The sequence below is a fragment of the Spodoptera frugiperda genome, chromosome 10, assembly GCF_023101765.2.
Source record: "Spodoptera frugiperda isolate SF20-4 chromosome 10, AGI-APGP_CSIRO_Sfru_2.0, whole genome shotgun sequence".
NCBI lineage: Eukaryota > Metazoa > Arthropoda > Insecta > Lepidoptera > Noctuidae > Spodoptera > Spodoptera frugiperda.
The window spans coordinates 1,270,762-1,292,547 of record NC_064221.1 but is presented as its reverse complement, the minus strand read 5'-3'; the positions used below and the strand labels follow the sequence as shown (position 1 = coordinate 1,292,547).

The 21,786-nt window shown below is 36.8% G+C and overlaps 1 protein-coding gene across 10 annotated transcripts in view; it reads right to left on the bottom strand.

The window, feature by feature from the left end:
- The window catches only part of LOC118277553 (uncharacterized), a 56,456-nt gene that overhangs the window by 10,733 nt on the left and 23,937 nt on the right, over window positions 1-21,786 (bottom strand). For 5 of the 10 annotated variants that reach the window (XM_035596408.2, XM_035596400.2, XM_035596401.2 and 2 more), the window contains exons 3-15: window positions 21,362-21,518; window positions 19,080-19,209; window positions 18,098-18,318; window positions 17,597-17,694; window positions 13,702-17,178; window positions 12,151-12,243; window positions 10,006-10,127; window positions 7,951-8,085; window positions 7,373-7,454; window positions 5,242-5,277; window positions 2,153-2,319; window positions 1,345-1,462; window positions 82-173 (exon numbers count right to left, since the gene is read on the bottom strand). In XM_035596408.2, coding sequence (XP_035452301.2) covers window positions 82-173; window positions 1,345-1,462; window positions 2,153-2,319; window positions 5,242-5,277; window positions 7,373-7,454; window positions 7,951-8,085; window positions 10,006-10,127; window positions 12,151-12,243; window positions 13,702-17,178; window positions 17,597-17,694; window positions 18,098-18,318; window positions 19,080-19,209; window positions 21,362-21,518 — 4,928 coding nt within the window. The remainder of the gene's footprint in view (window positions 1-81; window positions 174-1,344; window positions 1,463-2,152; window positions 2,320-5,241; window positions 5,278-7,372; window positions 7,455-7,950; window positions 8,086-10,005; window positions 10,128-12,150; window positions 12,244-13,701; window positions 17,179-17,596; window positions 17,695-18,097; window positions 18,319-19,079; window positions 19,210-21,361; window positions 21,519-21,786) is intronic. The other 5 variants (XM_035596407.2, XM_035596411.2, XM_035596404.2 and 2 more) reach the window with 4 other exon arrangements.

Genomic DNA, 21,786 nt, shown 5'->3' with positions numbered 1-21,786 from the left:
GTTCAAACAAACAAACTCTTTAGCTTTATAATATTAGTATAGATAGATAGTATAGATAAAAAATATGTAGGTTTTACTTACAGCATCAGAGTTAGGTCCGACAGACGATATCTCGGCGAGGTCGGACGCGTCGTGTATCCTCGACAACCGGGAGCGGAGTTCTGTTCGAAACACTTCACTCGTCATTATTTACGTTTGCCAGTTTTTGACTACACGACACGCAAACATGTGCGGTATGTGCTAGGTTGTGTTTGTGACCATGCTTTGGGTGTGAACTAAATTAATAATTCGCACCCCTAGATGAAGACTCCTGTAACTCAAAAAGTGCCTGTTTTGAGTTAATGGCATTTTCAAATGCTCGTATCGAGTACCTACACGAACATATAACTCACGTAACAATATCGTCCACCATTTTGAAAAAATGGCGCTTAATAGTTAGATTTTTGATATCTTTTCTTAATGTCGAAATATCAGGTTTTCTTTATTTCTGAAAAAACAGGTTTTTTGAGTTACCGGAGTCTTCATCTAAGGGTGCGAATTATTAGAAAATTGTGAATATAATCATGTTAATCTATTTATTTTAGGTGTGATTGAGAATATGTAGTGTTTTTATAATAACTATCGTGAAACGAATATTAGTGGAAAAAAGCTCTACAAGTTTTGAGTCTATTCAGAGTAGGCTGCGCGATGTCGCCGCGTATCGGCACGCTGCTCATGATGAAGAGTCCCTCTGCGACTCGAAACTAGTAGAGCTTTTCTCGAGACGTGAGTAAAGTGATTTTTTAATTATTTTGTAGTGTTTTTAAGTGCATCAAAGTGTATTTGAGGAAGTGACAAACGTGGGTAAACTGTGAACATTATTCACAAGAATTCTGATTAAACAGTTTTAGTTCAAAATCATGACAAATTATGAGTTTGTTTGATGCAAATTGAGCCATATACTCGTATTATCGTGTATTTAGCTCTTTACACATCCTAATCAATGTTGATTACAACTATGCAGAGCTGGGCACGATTAATCGTTAATCCGTTAACATAAGATTAAAATTGCATCTTTTTATAAAATACATGACAAAATGTTTTTATAAAAAGATTTTACCTAACCTGACCTACCTAACCAAATCCAAATTAATGGAAAAAAATTGTTTGCCCACATGCCATTTTACCCGTCTTTTTTTGTTTGTAACCTATTAACTTCCGAAACCAAATATTTTAATATAAAGATGCAATTTTAATCTTGTGTTAACACAACGATTATCGGCGCCCAGCTCTGCAACTATGTATGTCATAAACTATCCTACAGCAAGCAGTACAATATCTACAACACATATATAGCAATCTCACCGGAATTCTGTTGTAGTGCTGTAGTGAGGTTCGTCCGTAACGCTGCCATTACGGCGCCCGGCGTAGAAGCTGTCTCCGCCGCGTCCATTGCCGCTCGGAGACGACCACGCTCACATACCTGGCGGGTTAATGGTGGTTGAAGATTTAAACTTAAAAGTTGAAGTTGTAATTAGACGTACTTTTTTTTTAAGGGGGATAATCGTCCAATGACTTTTCCCGCTCTGGGCGAGGCGAGAGGGAGTGTGACTCATACTGACTAAAAACCCCAGAGCCCCGGTTAACCCGCTAGGTAGTCCGCAGCTCCGGAGACGTAGTCTTCTACTAGGGAGGTGATAATACAACGAATATCCTAAAAAAATAGCCCTGAAGCCTCTGATCCGAAAGTGGCTAGTTTCCGAGATAATCAACATTTTTGGTTTTGGTCAAAAAATCGCTAGCAAATGACGCTCGAAGAACACCATGCTCGCATACCGGAAGGGTTAATGTTAGTTGAAAAAGTAATCAAAATCGGAAATAATTACTAGCCAGAATACCTCCATAGCTGAACGAAGGCCTTTTTAATAAGAGTTTTGCAATAATCCCACAACCGGTGGACATTTAGAGGATTGCATTAATATACCAAAGTGAAGGATGCTCATGCCCGTCACTCCTCGGCTCGTCAAAGTTTTAAGGCATATCTCTGACGCAATTGGTAACTATTTGTTATTTTCCGTCCGATTTTAGAAACTGGTCCATAGTCGACAGACTTTCTCTTACGTTATTACCTGGCAAAACCAGTAGCTAACAAAAAACAATAATCCCAACTCACCAATGTAGCCACAACAGTCTTCAGATTAGCGACTAGATCCTTAGCTAGCACGGTGAAATCTTCCCTGAGCTGATGGTCAGGAGTCAGACTGGTGAGGGAGGCAGGTCCTGGAGCCGTCGCCAGGGTCTCAGCACCAGGCAGCGACTGGGGACGAGCTGCTGCACACGCTGTAAGTTCAATTAAAAAATAATATGAGTGATGGAATGTGTATGTGAACTTATATGTTTGTAAACGCAGGTCACAGGAGGAAATCCTAGTGTAGGGTAAAGTTTTTTTTTTTTCAATGATGTTGTGGAATTGGTATGATATGCATCCGTTACTGTTTGCATACTGTGATATATTATATTATAGTTTGGTATAATTTTCTGGTCTAATGTCAAATGCTACTCAATTTTAAGACGCTTAAAACTAGTTCTGTCCCTATCAGTTCTTTATAAAATGATAGAGATAGTACGATATTTAATTAGAACTTAGAATTGAGCAGCATTTCAGTATTCGGGCGTAATAATTGTAAAAATGTTCATCATCATATCAGCCACAAGACGTCCAATGCTGAACATAGGCCTTACCACATAATAACTTCGAGACCAGTCGGTATATTTTTTAATACCAACTTATTCTACATGTATCTATGTCCAGCAGTAGATGACTCATTAACATGAATTAAAATCATACCAAAATATAGTATCATAAAACCATTATGTGAAAAGAAGTAACCCTGATTGATATTTAAAGTATATTTTTTTTTTAGTTAAGATTATGTTTATTTTGAAACGTGAATAGCTGTGTGGTGACGCTAAGAATAAATTTTCAAAAACCTGTGAAGATTACTTGTGGTATGCACTATATCAGTGGTTGCGCATGTTTGCGCTAAAATATCCGGCGTTGCGCAAAGTTAGCGCAAACTGGTACATTTTAGAAAACTGTCGTGTATTGCATTAAAGTATTTTACTAGTGAATTTTCGTTGCATAAAATGAAAAATAAGTTTCAATATGATAGTAAGATGGATTCAATTGTAAAGCACGTGCTTGCAATGTGGTAACTTTTCATATGAGTAGTCATAGTAGGTGCAGACGTCAGTGTCTTTATTAGACTTAGAACTTTATTACACAGATATAAAGTTGAAAATCCATAAAACAGATGTGCCCAGCGTCTGTACATGATTAAAAAGTACCTTTTCTTGTCATAATATTAATATATGGAAAGCAAGACATGCGTAAACAGGGTTTTGAAATGGAGGTGCTTCCTGATTGCGATGTTGTATACCTATAGCTATGTAGATATATTATTGTATACAGTTTTTTATATACTACCTACTATAGAATATAGATACCAGATATTATTTATACTAGACCTGTAAAAGTATATACATACTTAAAAAATAGGTAATTTAATTAAGGGATTCATAAAATAGAATTTATTCCGAACGACAATGTACAAGTCAGATTTGTAAAACATATTTTTATTCTAAAAGAATTAATAAGTATATTAAATAACTATTACTCTATTTACCACCGATATATGGTATGAGTAACAACAGAATATAATGAAACGGGAAGGTCTATTTTTTATGGTATAAGTCGGTAAACGAGCAGACGGATAATAGTAAGGTATCGCTATAGACACCTGAAACACCAGAGGCCTATCAAATACCTTGCCGGCCTATTGGGGTTAGGAATTTAAGGGTTGTTGGGGAATCGGGGATAGGGAAGGGGGGTAATTAAGCCTCTGGTAACCTCACTCACACAAGGCAAGCGTTGTTACGCGTCGTTTTCTGTGAGGCCGTGATATCACTCCGGTCGAACCGGCCAAGCAGTGCCGAAGCATGGCTCTCCCACATTATTCGGCGATTAACCCAGCACTACGTATTTATTATGACAACGAGATACCAACACTACTTCGAACCCTAACTACAGATAAAAAATAAGGAAAAAAAACTCACATTTCCGATACATTTCCTCTCTCAAAACTTGAACAACATACTTGAACACAGTTCTAGCGTAGAACACTAATACACCATCACTGTCCTTACCCATATTTCAAAATATACAATTCAATTAACAAAAACTTCAAATAAACGTAACAATTTGAACAATTTTAAGCACAAATCCACTATATTTTTAATTTTTCTAAGTATTATTATTGAAAATTCACAATATAAGAGTAAAACCTCATTGTTTTATTCACGGAAACTACTGGCATATATAGACTTGAGTCATTATGCCCGTCTGAAGTGATGTTCAAGCAAAAATATACTCTACAGTTTTGAGATAAAGGTTTATTTTGCTTTGTGTCGATAATTGTACTGAGGTGTTGTAGGTACATTAGATAATACAAGATTCTGTTTATCTTTGATAAAGGATTCTGTGAGATAATGTTAAGGTTATTGGTGACTTGTTTTAATATTCGACCTTATTGACTGAAGAATAAAGTTGAGATTTAATAGGTTATTTTAAAAGAGATAAAAATTGATTTGCGATTTGTTTTGATCCGATTTCTTCTCGATTAATCTTTAAGTACGTAACCTACATTTTGTACCAGGTGGAAAAGAAAACATGAAAAGATTCAGAATATTTACGAAATTGCAGATTTTTTTTCACGAATTGGAAAGACCAACGTATAAATCGAAAACTTAATTCATACTAAAAGTAATAGTATCCACGCCATTAAAAAATATCAATACAGAAAATTGCACCGACAATTTTCCTAAAAAACACTTATAAAGTAACTAGGAAACCCGACAAACTCCTGAATGATTTTCCCTGCTTTCCTACTTTTCTCTTGAGATTTTCCTGAATTTTCTTCGCTATAAACCTCACGTAGCCCACGGAAGTCGGTTCGTGCGTTCTGGAGTTACAGTGTCAGGAAGAAAAACCCGACTTACTTTTATATTATAGATATTTCTGTAAACCCATCAACACAGTAATAGGTACATTTCCTTCTTAAAACAATATAAATACATATTCCAATAGCTTTGCCGGCTAAACCATGCACTATAATAAGAAAATAGCGTAGTGAGCGTCCATATATACAAATGCAATGCGTTCGACAAGGACCAGGGGATAAAAGGTAAAATAAAAAGTCTTACGAACTAAAGTGGATGCCAGAAATGTTGATAGAAAAGCTGTAACGGAAAAAAGAAGAGAATTTATTAGGTATTTCGTTTTTGTAAGAGAGCCGTGCGTTTTATCGAATGATTGGTTTAAAGATATGTATGTATTGTAGAGTGGTTTGCCTGAATTGAGGATCTACATTGTAAAGTTCTGTAAAAACTATAGATAAGAAACCAAACGAGAGCGCGTTCGGCGCTTTGATTCGTTGTTTCATGCGCACCGGCCAATCAGTACCGTTAGTACGAGTATCTTACACACTCGTTTTATTTTCGTTCAACGTACAATAGTACTTATCACGTAAACACTTGTTATTTATTGTAGAAGAAATTGATCCATTAAAAGAATTTTCATCTTGAAATCAGCTGCAGACCGTTGGTCTCCCTCACTGACTTAAGTGACTAAAAGCCACTGGAAATAGGTCAATAAGTTATTATTTCTAGCGGCTTTCTGCAATTTTTACTCCAAAGCAGGTCTATAAGTTGGACGTTTTTGTCCACGGAGTAAGAGTCATTAGGTTTGGAACTCTTAATATACCATAATAAAATATTTTTTAGCTATAACCTCACCCTTAAAACATACACTATCTTTACCAATCATTCTGCCAATACCGAGTGCATTTTTGGCACAAAAATACATCCAGTACAAGAACGCCTCTTTGGTGATAATAGAATTATAGTAGCTGTTATCACGATATGAAATGAAAGTATTAAATGATTATTTTAGTTAAATCAATTAATATAAGCATCTACGCAATTTGTATGTTGGTTTGTTTCTGAACCTACAAAGAAGTGAAGTTATGTGAAAAGAAATATGGCTTCAAATGGATAAGACTTACTCTTAGTTACTCGACTAATTTCGAGCTAGGCTAGGGGCCCATAATCATTAGCATGTCGGTTATGAAACTAGTTGACTAAAGTTATCGAACTGTTATATGAGTACGTTCTAGAACCTAATTAATTTAATGTCTCACGTGTCACACTGTAGTTTCAATATTTAAATAGTTTCAAATGATTTGATTAGTACATATAAAGTGATGGAATAGAATAATTTTAGAAGAAATCTTTCTTGGAAGAATTACATGTAGGACTGGTATTTCTTCGTTGCATTCAAATTTGAAATTTTCTCATTTTATTTAGTTTTCATTTCCACTGCGTTCATCAGATCGGTAGAATCATGAATATGATTGGACATAAAGTATATAATTGATGAATTAATATTCAAAGAAATCAATCTTAACTCTTTACTTAACAATTATTTCAATTTACAAGGCTTCTTGATTAAAAATAATAATATTTCATGAACGGAGATGACATGCTTAGCACCAACTCTACAAGAGTTTGACATGCCTAGCCAAATGTCAATGTCAATGTCACGTGCAAGTGATCGGCGCCATTTTGAATTCTTTTTTTTTCAGAGCCATGCCAAGGCGGCGCATCATAATGCCAAAACTTACCGATTTCATAAAATCCTTGTAAAGACATAAGTTTTAAAATAATTATTTGATTGATTGCTATAAAAAAAAATTAAAACGAAATATTTATTCGAACATTTTACTTGACAGTATAAATTAATAATAAACAAAACATGATTTTGTAGTTAATATATGTAAATTGTTAGTAAATGTTAATTCTCTCGGCGTTCGGTTTGGGAGGAGCAAGGAGGGGTTTGTAGGGAGGCCTAGAAACAAAATATCTAATCACATGTACAGTTAAATTGTTTGAGGGTATGTACAGTAAGTACCTACTTCTATTTAGGTATATATCTAATCTATAGAATAATTAGCTATCTGCTTTTGAGGTAGGTAAGACAAGATCGGTTCGATTGGATTGGATTGATTACTTCAATTTCTACATTTTGTCAACTCGCCTTCATCATTAGCTCGTTCCTCTCCCCTACTGTCTGTCCATAGACCTCTCTAATCACGGAGAAAAACACATTTCATGACTTAAGTCATAGTATATAAGGTACAAATTCCTATAATTTACTGTACACACCCTCAAATAATAGCATAAATAAGCGGCTAACACACTTACTAACATTTAGAGTAACATTAAGATTTTGTAAGTAAATATTTAAACAGAATGCTTAGAATATAATCACGCTTACCTATGGGCAGGGAGGCGGCAGAGTTGGGCACTGACGACGCACCGCCGCCGGGAGAGGGGGGCGCTGTTAGCGCTGACAAAGCCTGAGGAAGATGTACATCACGGTCAGATTAAATTGACGCTTGGCGTTAACAATACATATACCGTTATATTTTGTTATATATTCTTTTACTGCTAACCGTACTGACATGTGCTGTGGACTAACGGACAAATCTGTCAAGTTATAGTAACAAAAAGAAAACAGCTCATACCCTACAGATAAGGTACCAAATTTCATCAAAATCCATTCAGTAGTTTCAGAATAATTGACGGACAAACATCACACTAATATTGTAAATAGGGAAGTTTGTCTTTCATATTTACAATATTAGTACAATATTAGGAAAGTTTGTCTTTCCTATTTATAATATTAGTGTGATACGAAAGTTTTTGAGTTTGCCTCAATCACTCAAAACTGTTCGGTATGAAATTAAGGACAGGGGTAGATTATAGTCTGGAATAACACATACGTTTTAACCCACGGAAAATCTGCTGGGAGAAGCTATTACAATACAAAACAAACAATAATTTGTAACGTACCATATGTGAACTGGACGGGTCTATGTGAGAAGCTTGTAGTTCGACGGAGGCACACTTGCTGTTCGATTTCTTCTTCCTCAGGCCGAACTTGCGGCGGTCCTTCTTTACGTTGGGGGAGGCGCCTTCCAGAGATACCTGAGTAATATAAACATTAACATTTATTAAGGAGGTATAGGCAGCACATTAAGTATCAACAGTAGGTTAGACCTTCTTACACAAAGAAGAAGGATCACAATCCATACAAAATCACCCCACATCCTATAACAAAGTAATTATCTCAAAAAAAAAAAGATAGAAATGTACATTTATATTTTTTGACATGTATCACGTTGTCATAGGACGTGGGGTTTTACGATCCATCTCCTTTTAAACTTTTTTCTTTAAAGGTGTACATCATACACTTAGATATTTTTGACAGATACTGCATCATAATAAATACAGTAATTACTAAAATGTATAAATCGCCATTTACATTATAGAACTTTCATATGAGTTGAGTTGACTTAGAAGGAACAAAATCGTTCCCCAAAGCTCAATCGGTAATCCGCAGAAGACCTAGAAACTCACCAAATGACTACCCTGTCCAGTCTACAATAGCAATAACATAAGTATTATAATACTAACATCATTAAACAAGTACAAGAACGCAAGGGCAACACATGTATAGGACATCTACGTTGCACTATCACCGCTTTTTACAACAACACGGACCTGCAAATTGGATTCAAATATTAATGTGATAGAAAAGGAACAATTATCTTATCATCAGCCCGTGGTAGTTCACTGGTGGACTATGAGCCTCCTCTATATAAAAGTTTGATGTTATTTTCACGATACTCACGATAGGCGTGTGGTTTGCACATCGTAGTTTAAAAGGTTTTAGATGATTTATATTATATTCAGCTATGATCGTCCCACTGCGGGGTAAAGGCCTTTCTATTTTCTTTCCTGTCTTTTCTGTTTAAAGCTTTTTAGGTGACTTAGTACGGGTTTATTTCATGTTTAACGAGATCAAACCGATCGGTGCTCAGTACCCTTAGTATGAGTTTGCTTTATGTTGAACGCGCTCATTTCGTATGAGAGCGCATTCGGTGCACTTGAAACTAAACCCTTTGATTGATTGGGTCATTCGAGCTGCCCAATCAGAGTGCCGAACTCGATTCTCGTTATACGTCGTACGTAAAATAAACTAATACTAAGCCCTCGGGTAAAAGGACTGGTGTATGTATTGAGTTAAATATAACATAATTAAAAGTTAGGTAATGTGATGACTACTCAATGATAGCTACCATGAAAATGAGGGAAAAAGAAAAATATATATTTCACCGACACGCAACGTTCTGTCAACTTGGAACCCAATGAGAAACAAAAGTGCATCGCCCACATAGTTTCTTTGAGGGTACGAATCCAATTATTTCCAGATAATAACTTCAATTGGTTAAAAATAACATGTTTAAGTCGTCTTATAGAGAATTATGCTGACCTTATGAACACCCTGAAAAGAAAAATAATATAATTCTACTGAAGTATTTGAACTGAATGAGTTAGCTCGACTGGTTTTGAGCTACATTGTTTTTAAGGGGGAAACTCGCGAAATGACTATCCCGCTTTGGGCGAAGAGAGTGGGAGTATCAGACTCTTACTGACTAAAAAACACCCCGTTTCTACTCCTGCTTTTCGAGCCGGAGCCCCGGTAACCCGCTAGGCATTCCATAGCTCAGGGTCGGCTCACGTTCACCAGCTGCGTTGAGGCCAGCCACGGTATCCGTATATTTGAATTAACAAAGGAAAGGAGGTGAAAGAGGGTGGTACTCGCAAATAGATAATAAATTATAGACCTATGCATATTTCTAACAGATCTGTAATACTTATAATAAGTTATCTGGCGTGAGATCCATATGAGAACAGTGCTATTCGTTGACCATAAGGTGATTCTTTTGGTAGTTTGAAGTTATCTGGCGTGAGATACATGAACGGTGCTAATAGTTCACCATCACCTACTGGTATTTTGTCCACAATTCGAATATAAAGTTTGAAAAGTAACGTGATCCTTACATCAGTATCATGATGGAGCTGCTGCTGCAACTCCAGCGCGTCCAGCAGCCGCTGCAGCTGCTGCACGGACAGCTGCGCCTGGCCCAGCTCGCGGGACGCGTTCTCCAGAGGACCACCAGACTCTGAGGATTGATAGAGATGGAAAATATATAATGTGGCAGTTATAGGAGCCCTGCAAATAGGGGCGATGAGGGGCATATAAACATTACAAAAATAATTAGTCCGTCAGTTAAATAGGTAGTGTAAATATTAGACTCGTATTTTTTTATTTATATAAGATACCTGGATAAAACGAAAGTTTATGAGTGGGAGCAAATACGTCATTTGCAAGTGATGTCACGCAGTATTTCAAATAATTATATCGTCGAAAGTATTTATTTAAAGAAAATATTGTCTAATATTTTTCATTAATCTACAAGACGGACATTATAATAATAAAAATTTGTCATCTATCCTATTAACAACCCGCATTTGCGGAAGATGTTCCATTTTTAGGACGTTAAAGTTAGGACAAATACTTTTGCATTATTTAATTATACTACACTGAAAAAGGAATTAACAATCTGTTTGTGTCACAATTTTAAGCTGCAAGGTGGGGTCCATGTTTGAGCAAGTCTGTCATTGAAAGTAGCTATATAAGCATAGGTATAATATAAATTTCAGTTAGATGCATAATAAAACAAATATAAATTAGTACATAAACAGCCGACTACAACTATTTCTACCAACACCCTGATATTACCATGCTGTTAACTACACGTGCAATACTAGCCACCATTTGTTTATAGAAAGAAAAAAAAGTCTAATTATTCGGCCGGAGGGGGGAAATCATGCAATGCCTTCTCCCGCTTTGGGCGAGGCGAGAGGAGTGTCAGACTCTTACTGACTAAAAACCACCCCGTTCCTACTCCTGCTTTTCGAGCCGGAGCCCCGGTAACCTGCTAGGTAGTACGCAGTACCAGATTCGATTAGTATAGCATGCGATTTAATTATTCAAGATCTTTTTAATGGAATTACTTAAGCGATACATATATAGCTATAATTGAGCCATTCGATTTTGTAATGTTCAATCTATATACATACCTACGTACATTTTGAATTGTATCTTGACTTAGTAACTTAACCATAAAGCATATTATAACAAGTAAATATCATAAAATAACACAACCTGTATTTACAGCATATACCTAAAGCTAACATAAGCACCTTGACTTAGCTAATTATTCATTCACGACTCAAGTTATGGAGTTATCAAGTTAATAATTTTCATGTTTCAAAGTCTACTTCGTAAAGTAAACAGAACTTCAGTTAAGTGTGGGATCTATGTATTCTATGTCTAAGCTAACAACTCGTACTGCCGTACTCAGAGACGGTTAATTCGTCATGCGTCGAAACGTGGATCCACGCGAGAAACAATTTATTTTCTATTGTGTCTTATATACCTGCGTGTATATATAGTGTCTACACTATTCCTTAGTACTGATTTTGTTGTACGAAAACAATTGCTAAGGACTGAGTTAAGTAACCATTAAATAGTAAACATAAAATTATCTATTTGTATTTTATAGCTTTATTATTTATGCTTTATAGATATACGTTTTTCAGACTAACCGCCATACTCAGAGTCATTTTATGATTACTTACATAATAACCCAGTCCTTTGCGATTGTTTTCGATACATAATCGTTATCTTTGTCGTCTCTGAGTGTGGCAGTTAAGTATTTAGTAAGTTGCGAAGGACAGACTGCTACAATTTTATACGGTTGGAGAATTACAAGATGGAAATATTGTTTAGTAAGTTAAATTTCGTAAATATTCATAAAGTAGGCACCCTTTATTTGTGAATATTTCACCATTTCATCAAACAAAGATGGTATCGTGTTGATTTATATTATATAACTTTAATAGGAGATCAAACAGAACTAACTGAATAATTACGGACATATTTTATAATTTCTACAATAAATAAAAAGCTGGATCTAACTTAAAATACCTATTACTTATCATGTTAAATAAAGCCAAATTAAAAAGCATTGTTAGTAATCTTTCACCAGAATACAAAGACCTTATTCTTCAACCATTATAAAGTCATTGAAGGACCATTTCAAAATGGGTGTGTTTTTTGAAAAATTAATGGTAACATACCTATGATCCAGCCGGAGAGGCGTCCTCCTGGGGTGCCTGACACGAACCCCGCTTGGGGGCCCCTGATGGGCCCGCCGGTGGGGCTCAACAGCCCTACGGACCAAACATGTCAATGTGGAGGACAGGGGTGCAAGCAGTTTGGAAACATATCGTGCAGAACAAGCAGTAATATGAAATAACTAACTACATAGTCTTTAAAATAAATATTTAATGTGTAAAAATTATTGAATCAACTTTAATAACATGAATTTTAATTTATTTATTGATTTTATTAGAAATTACTTCTAAAGACCTTCTGTTTTCAGGTAACTACAGAAAAATAAATAAAGGATGAGTGGAGTATGGAGAAAATAATATAATTATGGATGACAGGAGTAAAGGAGAATGGTAGAAAGAGAAGAAAGTATAAATATTGCGTTTATATATTGGTTTCAGACATAATTACAGCAGATATAGAGACATTTTTGATAACAGAGTTTCTTGCTTGCTTCTTGTTTGTTTGTTTATTTGAACGCGCTTATCCCCAAAACTACTGGTTCGATTTGAATAATTATTTTTGTGTTAGATAGGCCATTTATCAAGGATGTTTATATAGGCTATAAAACATCACGCTATGATCAATAAATGCCGAGCAGAGCGGGAGAAACCGCACCGGAATCGATAGTTGAAATATACACCGTGGAATTTTATTTGTTGTTTTCCTGCGACAGATTGACTTATCTCTATCTCAATAAGAATCATTTTAACGATAACAAAATATTTTATGATTTTTGTTTGGTGACTAATTTGTGATAATGTTTATGTAGCGGGTTTTCCCGTAATCTAAGATTTTAATCATATAAGTTATAAAATTTAATGTGTTTTAATAACATATTGGTTTGAATTTAAATAGTTTTAGTCTATATTGTTGTAAACATTTCCTTATATTATGAAATTATGATATACCTACCTACCTACTTGCAAGTTAAACCAAATTTCTTTTAATAAGAAAAATATATTTTTATTTTGTTATTGGTTTAAACTACACGAACCACAAAATTTTACTTTAAACTAATGCCGATAAAGCTGAAAATAGCTTGATACTAAGAAATGGTAATGAATCAACGATCTATTGGCATCTAAGGTCTTACAAGATCTAATTAATTATTCTAAACAATACTAGAAGGAAAACTTATCATGCAAATACTTGCAACAACAATTACCCTACGATAAAACACAACAATTATACTCATAAACTATTATAACTAATAAATCTACGATCTAAAGGAATTACAGCTCTAACACCATTACAATAAGTACCACAATTCTATCTTACTTTTGAAAGAAAAGAGTTTAAAGAAAAACCAACTCTAACTTTATTAAAGTACGTATCACAATTCAGTCTACTTTTCAAAGACACTATTTTCTAGTTATGAACACATCAAGTTACCCCAACCTATCAAAGCATTTTCAACCTTATTACATAGAATAAATAAAGTTGAAAATCTATAACAGATATAGGATAGCTTGATATGCTGGTATCTATTCTAAATATTGTAATTTTGAACTAACCAGAGCAGTATGAAGGATCGCTAGAACATCGATATAAGGTCTTCAGTTCATCACTCGCGTTCACTTCGATGTTCGAGTCAGTCGCGGAACTCGCTCTCGTAACGTTATATTTCTTACTATGAAACAACTGATACACTTTAAAATCCTTTTCCAACCACTTCTCTCTAACAAAACGCATTAACCGCCTATCAGTCTGCGATTGAGTAGAAACCTTAAACGAAGGCGATAAGAGCGCTATTTCTTTGATCAAATCCTGTCGTAATTTTGACGAATTCTTTTTCTTCTTCATAATGTATTCTCTTGAGGTTGCTTTTGTACTGGAGGGGATTTTCGCTTCTGGATCTAGTACACGTTTGATCAGAGTAGTCATAGAACATTCTTTAGTAATCTTATGGATCCAATTTGGGGCAGCAGTTGCATGTTCATTCGTTTTCTTATCTACTTCAGTTAATTTAATTTTATGTATCGAGTGGACTTTTACCACGTTACCAGTGATGGAAGCGTCGCCTAAGGACGGTGGTGGCACACGATCGTAGCAAATCATTAGTTCATCACACTGACTCTTTGTCTGGACTTCGGAATTCATCACAAGCTTTAAATCTATCGCACTTATGTTCGCATCTTTAAGGTTTAAATTGGTACAGCTAAACGTGTTTTTTGCTTTCTTTGTTATAGGAACTTCTTCGCTTACTGGAAAGCAGGTGACGACATCCCATTGCGTGGAAATTTCTTTCCTACAAGCCCCACTGTCCGAATCCTCATTGTAAATCTTGCCTAAAAGACTCAACCCGTATATATTGCCACAATTCTTCAAAATCTTCTCATGTTTCTTTCTCAACTTCATAAATAAATTGTTTATATCCTTGTGCAAGCTCGGTATGTTTTTAGATAGCAGTGATAAGTTTTCTAAAAGCAACAATATGAATTTCTCATCGATAACCCTAGGGGCTGGCTGCTCGAAGATTGATAATTCTGGTTGCTTCGTCGGAGAGTGAGATGGAGATCTTTTCGACACACCGTTATAATCTTTAAGCCTAACTTTCTTTTTGGGCTGAAATTTTGTCGGTTCCTTATTAAAAGACATGATGTAGCACGATGTGTTTTCGTTCTCAAATGAGGGTTTTGGATCCAAGCCTCTGAGGAAGGAGGTATTACTGCTTTTAAAAGACAGGTCTATTGAATGTTCGCTCTCATGGACAATTTTGTAAGCCTTAGATGTCGCATCACTGCTACTCGAGTAGGGTTTCAAATCGAACTCTTTATTCAAATCGATTAATGTGTCTGGACTTTTACTCCTCTTCTTAAATATCTCGTTGGAGTTAGTATTTTGGATGTACTTCAGCCAATTTTCTTTCATTTCTTTTTGTACTTCTGTCTTCACGCGCTCCGAGTCTGCGAATTGAAGACTAAGGTGTGCGTGCTTATTCTCGACCGCTGTCGGGGGTTTCTCCTTAAGTTTAATAGAAATTGACATGATCCCTTGTACCTTAGGGTCACTGTACATCGATATATGTTCCAGATCGTATTTAGAAAGATCGATCACGACTGAATTATCGTCATAGTTCTCGTAGATGAGATTTTTGCCAGGATACTCTTTGACGGGTCTTCCCAACTCATCCTTACATTCTGGATGTTTTAAGTCACATTTGACGTTGTCTTGTTTCTCGTTGGTCCACGTCTTATCCTCCATCTTCTTTACTTTAGAGAATATTGTTGTTATTCTTTCTAATAACTCTTTGAGGTACAGTTGTCCCGGATCTATGGTTTTTAAGACTTCAGTTGACTTTGGTTTCGATACTTCTTCTTTTAACGTTGTGATGCTTTTTGAGGCCGTTTTCGTGACAGCCTCCGTCTGCACTTGACAGGAAATTTCTTTAGAATCTTTAGAAGCGACTGTATGTTCACTGGACCGTGAACTAGTTTCCGATAGACTCTTGTAATCTTCTTTGAGTAAAACGTCTAAGTACGCACTAAAGAACTCCCTAGCTACATCAGGGGATATTGAAGTATCGCTTATAAGATGGTTTAAAGTTTGCTGTATCTTTTCCGTAGAAGAATTATTAGAGTTCTCGTTAGGGGATTCGGTTGAAGTAACCTCTTCCATCTTCGGAGACATTTTGCCAATGTTATTGATCAAGGTTTTAGTTGTTTTAATATCTCTCTGTTGGTTACTTCTAGTCGTTTCACACATGTACACCGTGTTCTTGAGTAACCGTTCTAGCTCTTGTATTCTTCTTTCTTTCTCGAAACTCTCCGTGTCTCGCCTTGGGCTGGGACTTTTAGGAGGTAGATCTGGAGCTTTGGTCACAGGTTTAGTGGTATTCGGTTTCTTTTTATACTGAAACAGCATTTCACTGAGTCCATGAAACTGTGTTTGTTTTGAAACCTGACCGATGTAAACACTTGAGAGGTTTTCGTCTTTCGTGAAGTATTTGTTTGACTGTCTGTCTATGGAGCGGCTGTGCCTCATGGCGGTTTTGATTGGTTCCACCGTAGTATTCTTTAACCAATACTCTAGTAGACTTCTGAAGAGTGCCTTCACTGGATGTACTTCTTGGAACTTGACGTCATACAAGTCTTTGATCACTTGTTGTATGTAGACCTTCACGTCAGTCACAGTGGTGTTCTTGGCGTTTTCAAATATGGACACCATGAGCCGTTCCGTGATGTTGTCATAGTCTGACGTCGTCATGGCGTCTTGTAGCGCCTTGTTCTCTATGATAGTCACTTGGACTTCATTGCTCTCCGTTTGCACAGTCTCACAGGCCACCTCGCGGTCTGTACTCTTCTCAGAACTATCTATCTTCTCACTATCAGCTTCATCAGTTTGTTCAGGTTTCATTTTGTATTTGCCAAGCAACATGCATTTACTTAGAGGTCTCCTTAAAGTAGGCTCATTAAAATAGTTCCTATACTTTACCAAGTTCGTAGATTTCTTACTCCTCTTCATTGGCGAATTGATAATAGAGGCGCGCGATTTGTTGCGTGTGAAGAAGTAGTATGCTGCGGTAGGTTCGACCTTACTCTCACTGAATAAGGGTTGTTTTGATTCGGAGTACCGAAACGGTGACGTTTGCCTGTGAGTTTTAGCTTCGTCTTCAAAGACAGTTTCTATAGTTTTAATAGAATTGATATCTAGATCTGTGCTGTGTATTTGTTTCTCTGCTTCAGTGCTACCTACGGAGATATTTGGCGATTTTTTTCTTTGTAACTGATCTTTTCTGAATCTGGCGACACAGTTCATGGAACATAGACTTCTGTGGTTATTGAATAGTTTTTCGTTGAAGTGTGTTTCGCAGATTTGAGCGGTTGGTGTATTATATTCTTTTTCTTCGTCTATTGGGGGTGAGAATGACATGGGACTGTAGTAATTATAGCTACTGTGGAGTAACTCGTCTGTGGACAATTCTTTCTTCCTGGGGAACGGGGAGTCGTCGCTCGAGCCCGAGGAAGTGTCCAGGCTTTCGTGGGAGGTACCTTTGGGAGGGGAGGGGATTGTGAGATAGGGGATTAAAGGATAGGGGTGTTGATATGAAGATTATGTAGGTCCTAAGCTAGCCATAACTGGAGAAATTTGTCATTCATGGGATATTAATTCTATGATCTTTTATCATGAGATTTTAAGATTCTATATGTTTTTCTATTATCTCTTTCCTAAAAAATGGTTTAGGATCAAAATAAAAGATTTTATTTCACATTTTATTTACTAAAAGCAAAACAAATTCACACGCTGATCTAAAATTCAAACACCTCTACGCAAAACCTCACAGAAATCAAACTACCTACCTATAAAACTAGATTTTCCAATAATTTCTATCTATCTTGTGCATGCGTTATAGCAAATAATAATAATAATAATAAGACGTTATTATTATTAATAATAATAGGTACTTACGAGAAGAATTGTCTGTGGGTGGTAGATCTTCTAACGGGGCGTGGATCTTCGGTACCGACTCCCGCGCACCGAATGTTAGCAAATGTTGTCGGTATAACCTGTGTGGTGAAAACATCTAGTTGAATATCTACTGTATCCGCGACACACCAGTAACAGCGCAATAGTCGTCGCCTAGTCGTGTGTCGCAGAATGCTGCCTCAAGCATGGCTTGAAACTAGTCGAGTTCCTCGTCAAACTGTTATGCGGGTAAGCCGATAACATAATGATTAATTTAGGTATTTTCTTATTACATAAAGAACACATTTTTTTTTAATAATCGTTGGATTTTAGGATTTTCTCTTATGCCGTGGGTGCGTTTACAAACATACAAGTTCACATACACATGACACCCAGACCCGAAACAACAATTTGTAGATCACACAAAGCGTTGCTCGCGCGTGCAATCAAAACAACTATTACTTTATACACTTTCATATATCTGCCAAACACTAGAGCACAAACCTATGAGCCTTCAGCACATTAAGCCAGGTCCGGAAGACATCAGGAGTCTTCGCTCTGAGGTGGTATATGAACTCATCGGCGTCAATGTCGATGCGCCTCCGCCTCGCCTTGGCCGATATGACGGAGAGGCCGACGTCCACTGATCCGTGCAGTCGACCGCGAGCCACGTCCGTCGGCGACCGAGCGTATACTAGGATACCACCGTCTACCACGAAGAATCGCTGGAATAGGATGAAGTATAGTGTAATAATGTTGATAGGATACGTCCTTTAGTTAGACCAGGTAGAAATATATTAGACGCTTATTTTGTCGTATAAGATAACAATAATAGGCTACTTTCCTACTAGTCAAAGTTCAATACTATTTTCGAAACGTCAAAATATCAGACACTTTTCTATGAACGTTGTATGAAAGTACTGCGTAATATGGCGTCACCAATTTTACGTCAGACTTATTTCTAGCCAGGACGGCGAAGCGAAGATGTGACCGAGGATAGAGCACACAGACTTAGAAAGTACCTATTTACTTTGACCTTGAAAAGACATGTATTTTGTCGTATAAGGTAAAAAATATTTAGACAGAACTTATTTAAATTTAGGAATAGTAGGTCGATACGTCACCGCTCCTTATAAAATGTAGTAAGCCGTGACGTCACGACGATGTTTCAAATGAATATTTCGTCGAATATATTTAATTCTGAAAGAGAAGGCACGTCAATATACATTGTGACTAGGGTTGCCAACCGTACTATGTTTTATAGTATTGAACTTCACTAATATTGAAATTGAATTTCATGAGAAAGAAAAATTGCATTCTTTTTTATTATTCTCTAATAAAGTAGTATATTTTCTGAAGCATACTATATTTTTTACACACGAAAAAAAAACGTAGGCAATTCTAACTGTGACATAAAAAGTATAACAAGTGCTGAAAAAGGGCGTAACATCATCTAAGTATTTAATAATGTGTTATCTAGGTATACCTTGTGCCATCCTTTGAGAGGCCATTTTCTCTTCTTGTGTAGGTAACCGTTGAAGACGTCTGGCCTCTTCTCGAACCTCTGGCCGTCTTTCAAACCCTCCAACACCTCCCACTCGCTGCCTCGACGACGACTGTTAAATAATAAAGTTTCTAAATGAAAATGGCAACCAATCTCGCGATAAGTTTTAAAAAATACCTCTTGTACTAAATAATAGCTTATTTTGTCGCCCTAAAAGACAAATGGTAAACACATAGTGATCAATTCCATTAATAATAATACTTCTTGATGCGAGTGAAGCCGCAGGCAAAAGCTAGTAGTAATAAACTGCCATTCAACTTTATAAGTTGCAAATAAAATATGTAATACAATACGCAATTTCTATGAGAACCACTTTTCGATCAACCGTAATGCGTCAGACTAAATATGAAACTTTTAATTAAAATCAGAAGTTAACGAATTTAAACTTAAAAGAAATGTAATAAAAAACATTTTCTATCAAAGATGTCACGGTCCATTTACACGGAAGCTTAAGGTAAGCGTCCACAGGCCCGTATCGTACGCATCGGACGAATCGCACGCAACGGATTTTAGTTTGTCTTGTATAGAAACTCATACAACAGCGTCCACTGATCCGCATTGTACGAACCGCATCATTGGCAATACCTGCGATGCGTACCGATGACGGAATGCCGATGCTAAAAATCCAAGTGAAAGTGGGATCGGCAATAAGATTGTTAATATTCGCGTCGGCAATCCGAACACTGCCGATACACGGTGAACACAGTCTTAAAAAATTAATCCGTTTGATGCGATCCGTCCGATGCGTGTGATGCGGGCCTGTGGACGCTTACCTTAAAAGGCCAAGGAGAAATGAGGTTAATATTTGGACCCGAAAATAGAAGTTACACGGTTAACCCATATCAAAGTCTGAATTAAAACGTAACGTTAATTTAGAGATCACTCAAGTTCCCAGTAAACTGTGACCTTTCGAGGTCGTTGCTTAGACTAGAGTTATTTTCGAGTGAATCCACGAAATGTTGTGTCATTGTGTCATAATTAATTACTACTTTATGATATTAATTTCGGTAAGTAACTGGCGAAATGTTGATTAAGTACGAGGCTCATCATAAAGATGGAATATTTGGAATCATTTTATTTGTATACATGAGCTCAAGTGCTACGCTGATTCACAAAATTATTTCCTTTATGGAATGTTTAAACATCTGTAAGTTTTTAAACTGATATGGTCACTTACATTAGTATTAGAACTTGAAACGGGATATTTACGTTTATGAGTTGTTTATCGGAAACTCATAAACACAAATAAACATGGTAAATATCCCGTTTCAAGTTCTAATACTAGTATCTGTGAGTAATATTTTACATAGCCTCTACACATTAACAGGCTATAAATGGCCACTGCTGACCAAAGGCCTCCTCTTACACGGAGAAGGTTTGAGCATTAATCACCACGCTTGCTCAGTGCGGGTTGGCGATTCCAAACTTTTAATTAGAAATTATAAGCTTAGGTTTCCTCACGATGTTCTGATCAATGAAGACAGAAGTGGAATCAACTTAGCACTTGTCTAGCCACAATTTACACAAATGGCTATACGAGAAGATCCAATTTTGGGGATACCACAATACCATCACCAGTATTTGGTATGCAGGACGTCTAATGCCTCCGTTTTGGCTAAGTGCCAGCTTGACTCACATTAGGGGGAGCTAAGATGACGCATGCTAGGCTGGCTATCGATCATACAGGTATCTAGGCGGGATATGGGCGAAAACGACGAACTTTTATTTTACGAGCGACATTTTTATAGGCGATTTTTACTTGGAATTTAAGAAATGTATACAAAAACTGTATTAGTTTTCTTCAGCTTACTAACACTCAGAGCCATTTAATGATTGCTTAAACTATTTCTTAGAAACGATGTTGTATCGAAAATTATTACTAAGGACTGGGTAGTAAGTAACCATTAAATGACTCCGAGTACGGTGGTTAAATGGAATTTGATCCACGTTGTTATTTGAACTAAATCCAACTCTTAATCGACTAGTAAGGGTGTAGAACTACTATTGTTAAGTATAAACATATCCGTGACGACACACGGCGAGTCTTTGCGACCCTAGGCCCTAAGCATAGGCTCAGGCTCTACTAGACACCAGGTAAGTCTCCAAACGCTAGGTACGTATAGTCTCATTCTTCGCTTATCTTTACTAAACTTTACCATTTATTCTGACCAGCTCCAAATCTAAAACAGACAGTTTCAACTTACCCCCTATTCTTGCCAGCTCTCGTGGGCTGCGGCGGCGGCCGAGGGGCGCGGTCCCCGCTGTCGGCGGACAGTGAGGCGGTCTCCCCTGAACAGTCCGAGTCTGAGGGCGCGCGCCGCAGCGCAGCCGCGCGACCCGCAGCGCCGCGACGGCGCTCACCTGTTACCAGAAACGATTATGTCAAGATACTGATTACCACCAAGTCATCACACCAGAGTATCAATGATTGTCAGTGATGTGCACTGGCACCAAGTAACATAGGGTTAAGATAAGAATACAATGAAGATCAACTACAGTCATCACACACAAGGACACATCACAGTCAAGGGTTAACTCCTAATTTACTTGGGTCCAGTGCTCATTTTCCATGATTCCATCCGTATGTCATCCTTTTGTATTTCGTCCCTTTTGATCTCGGTTTGTTAAA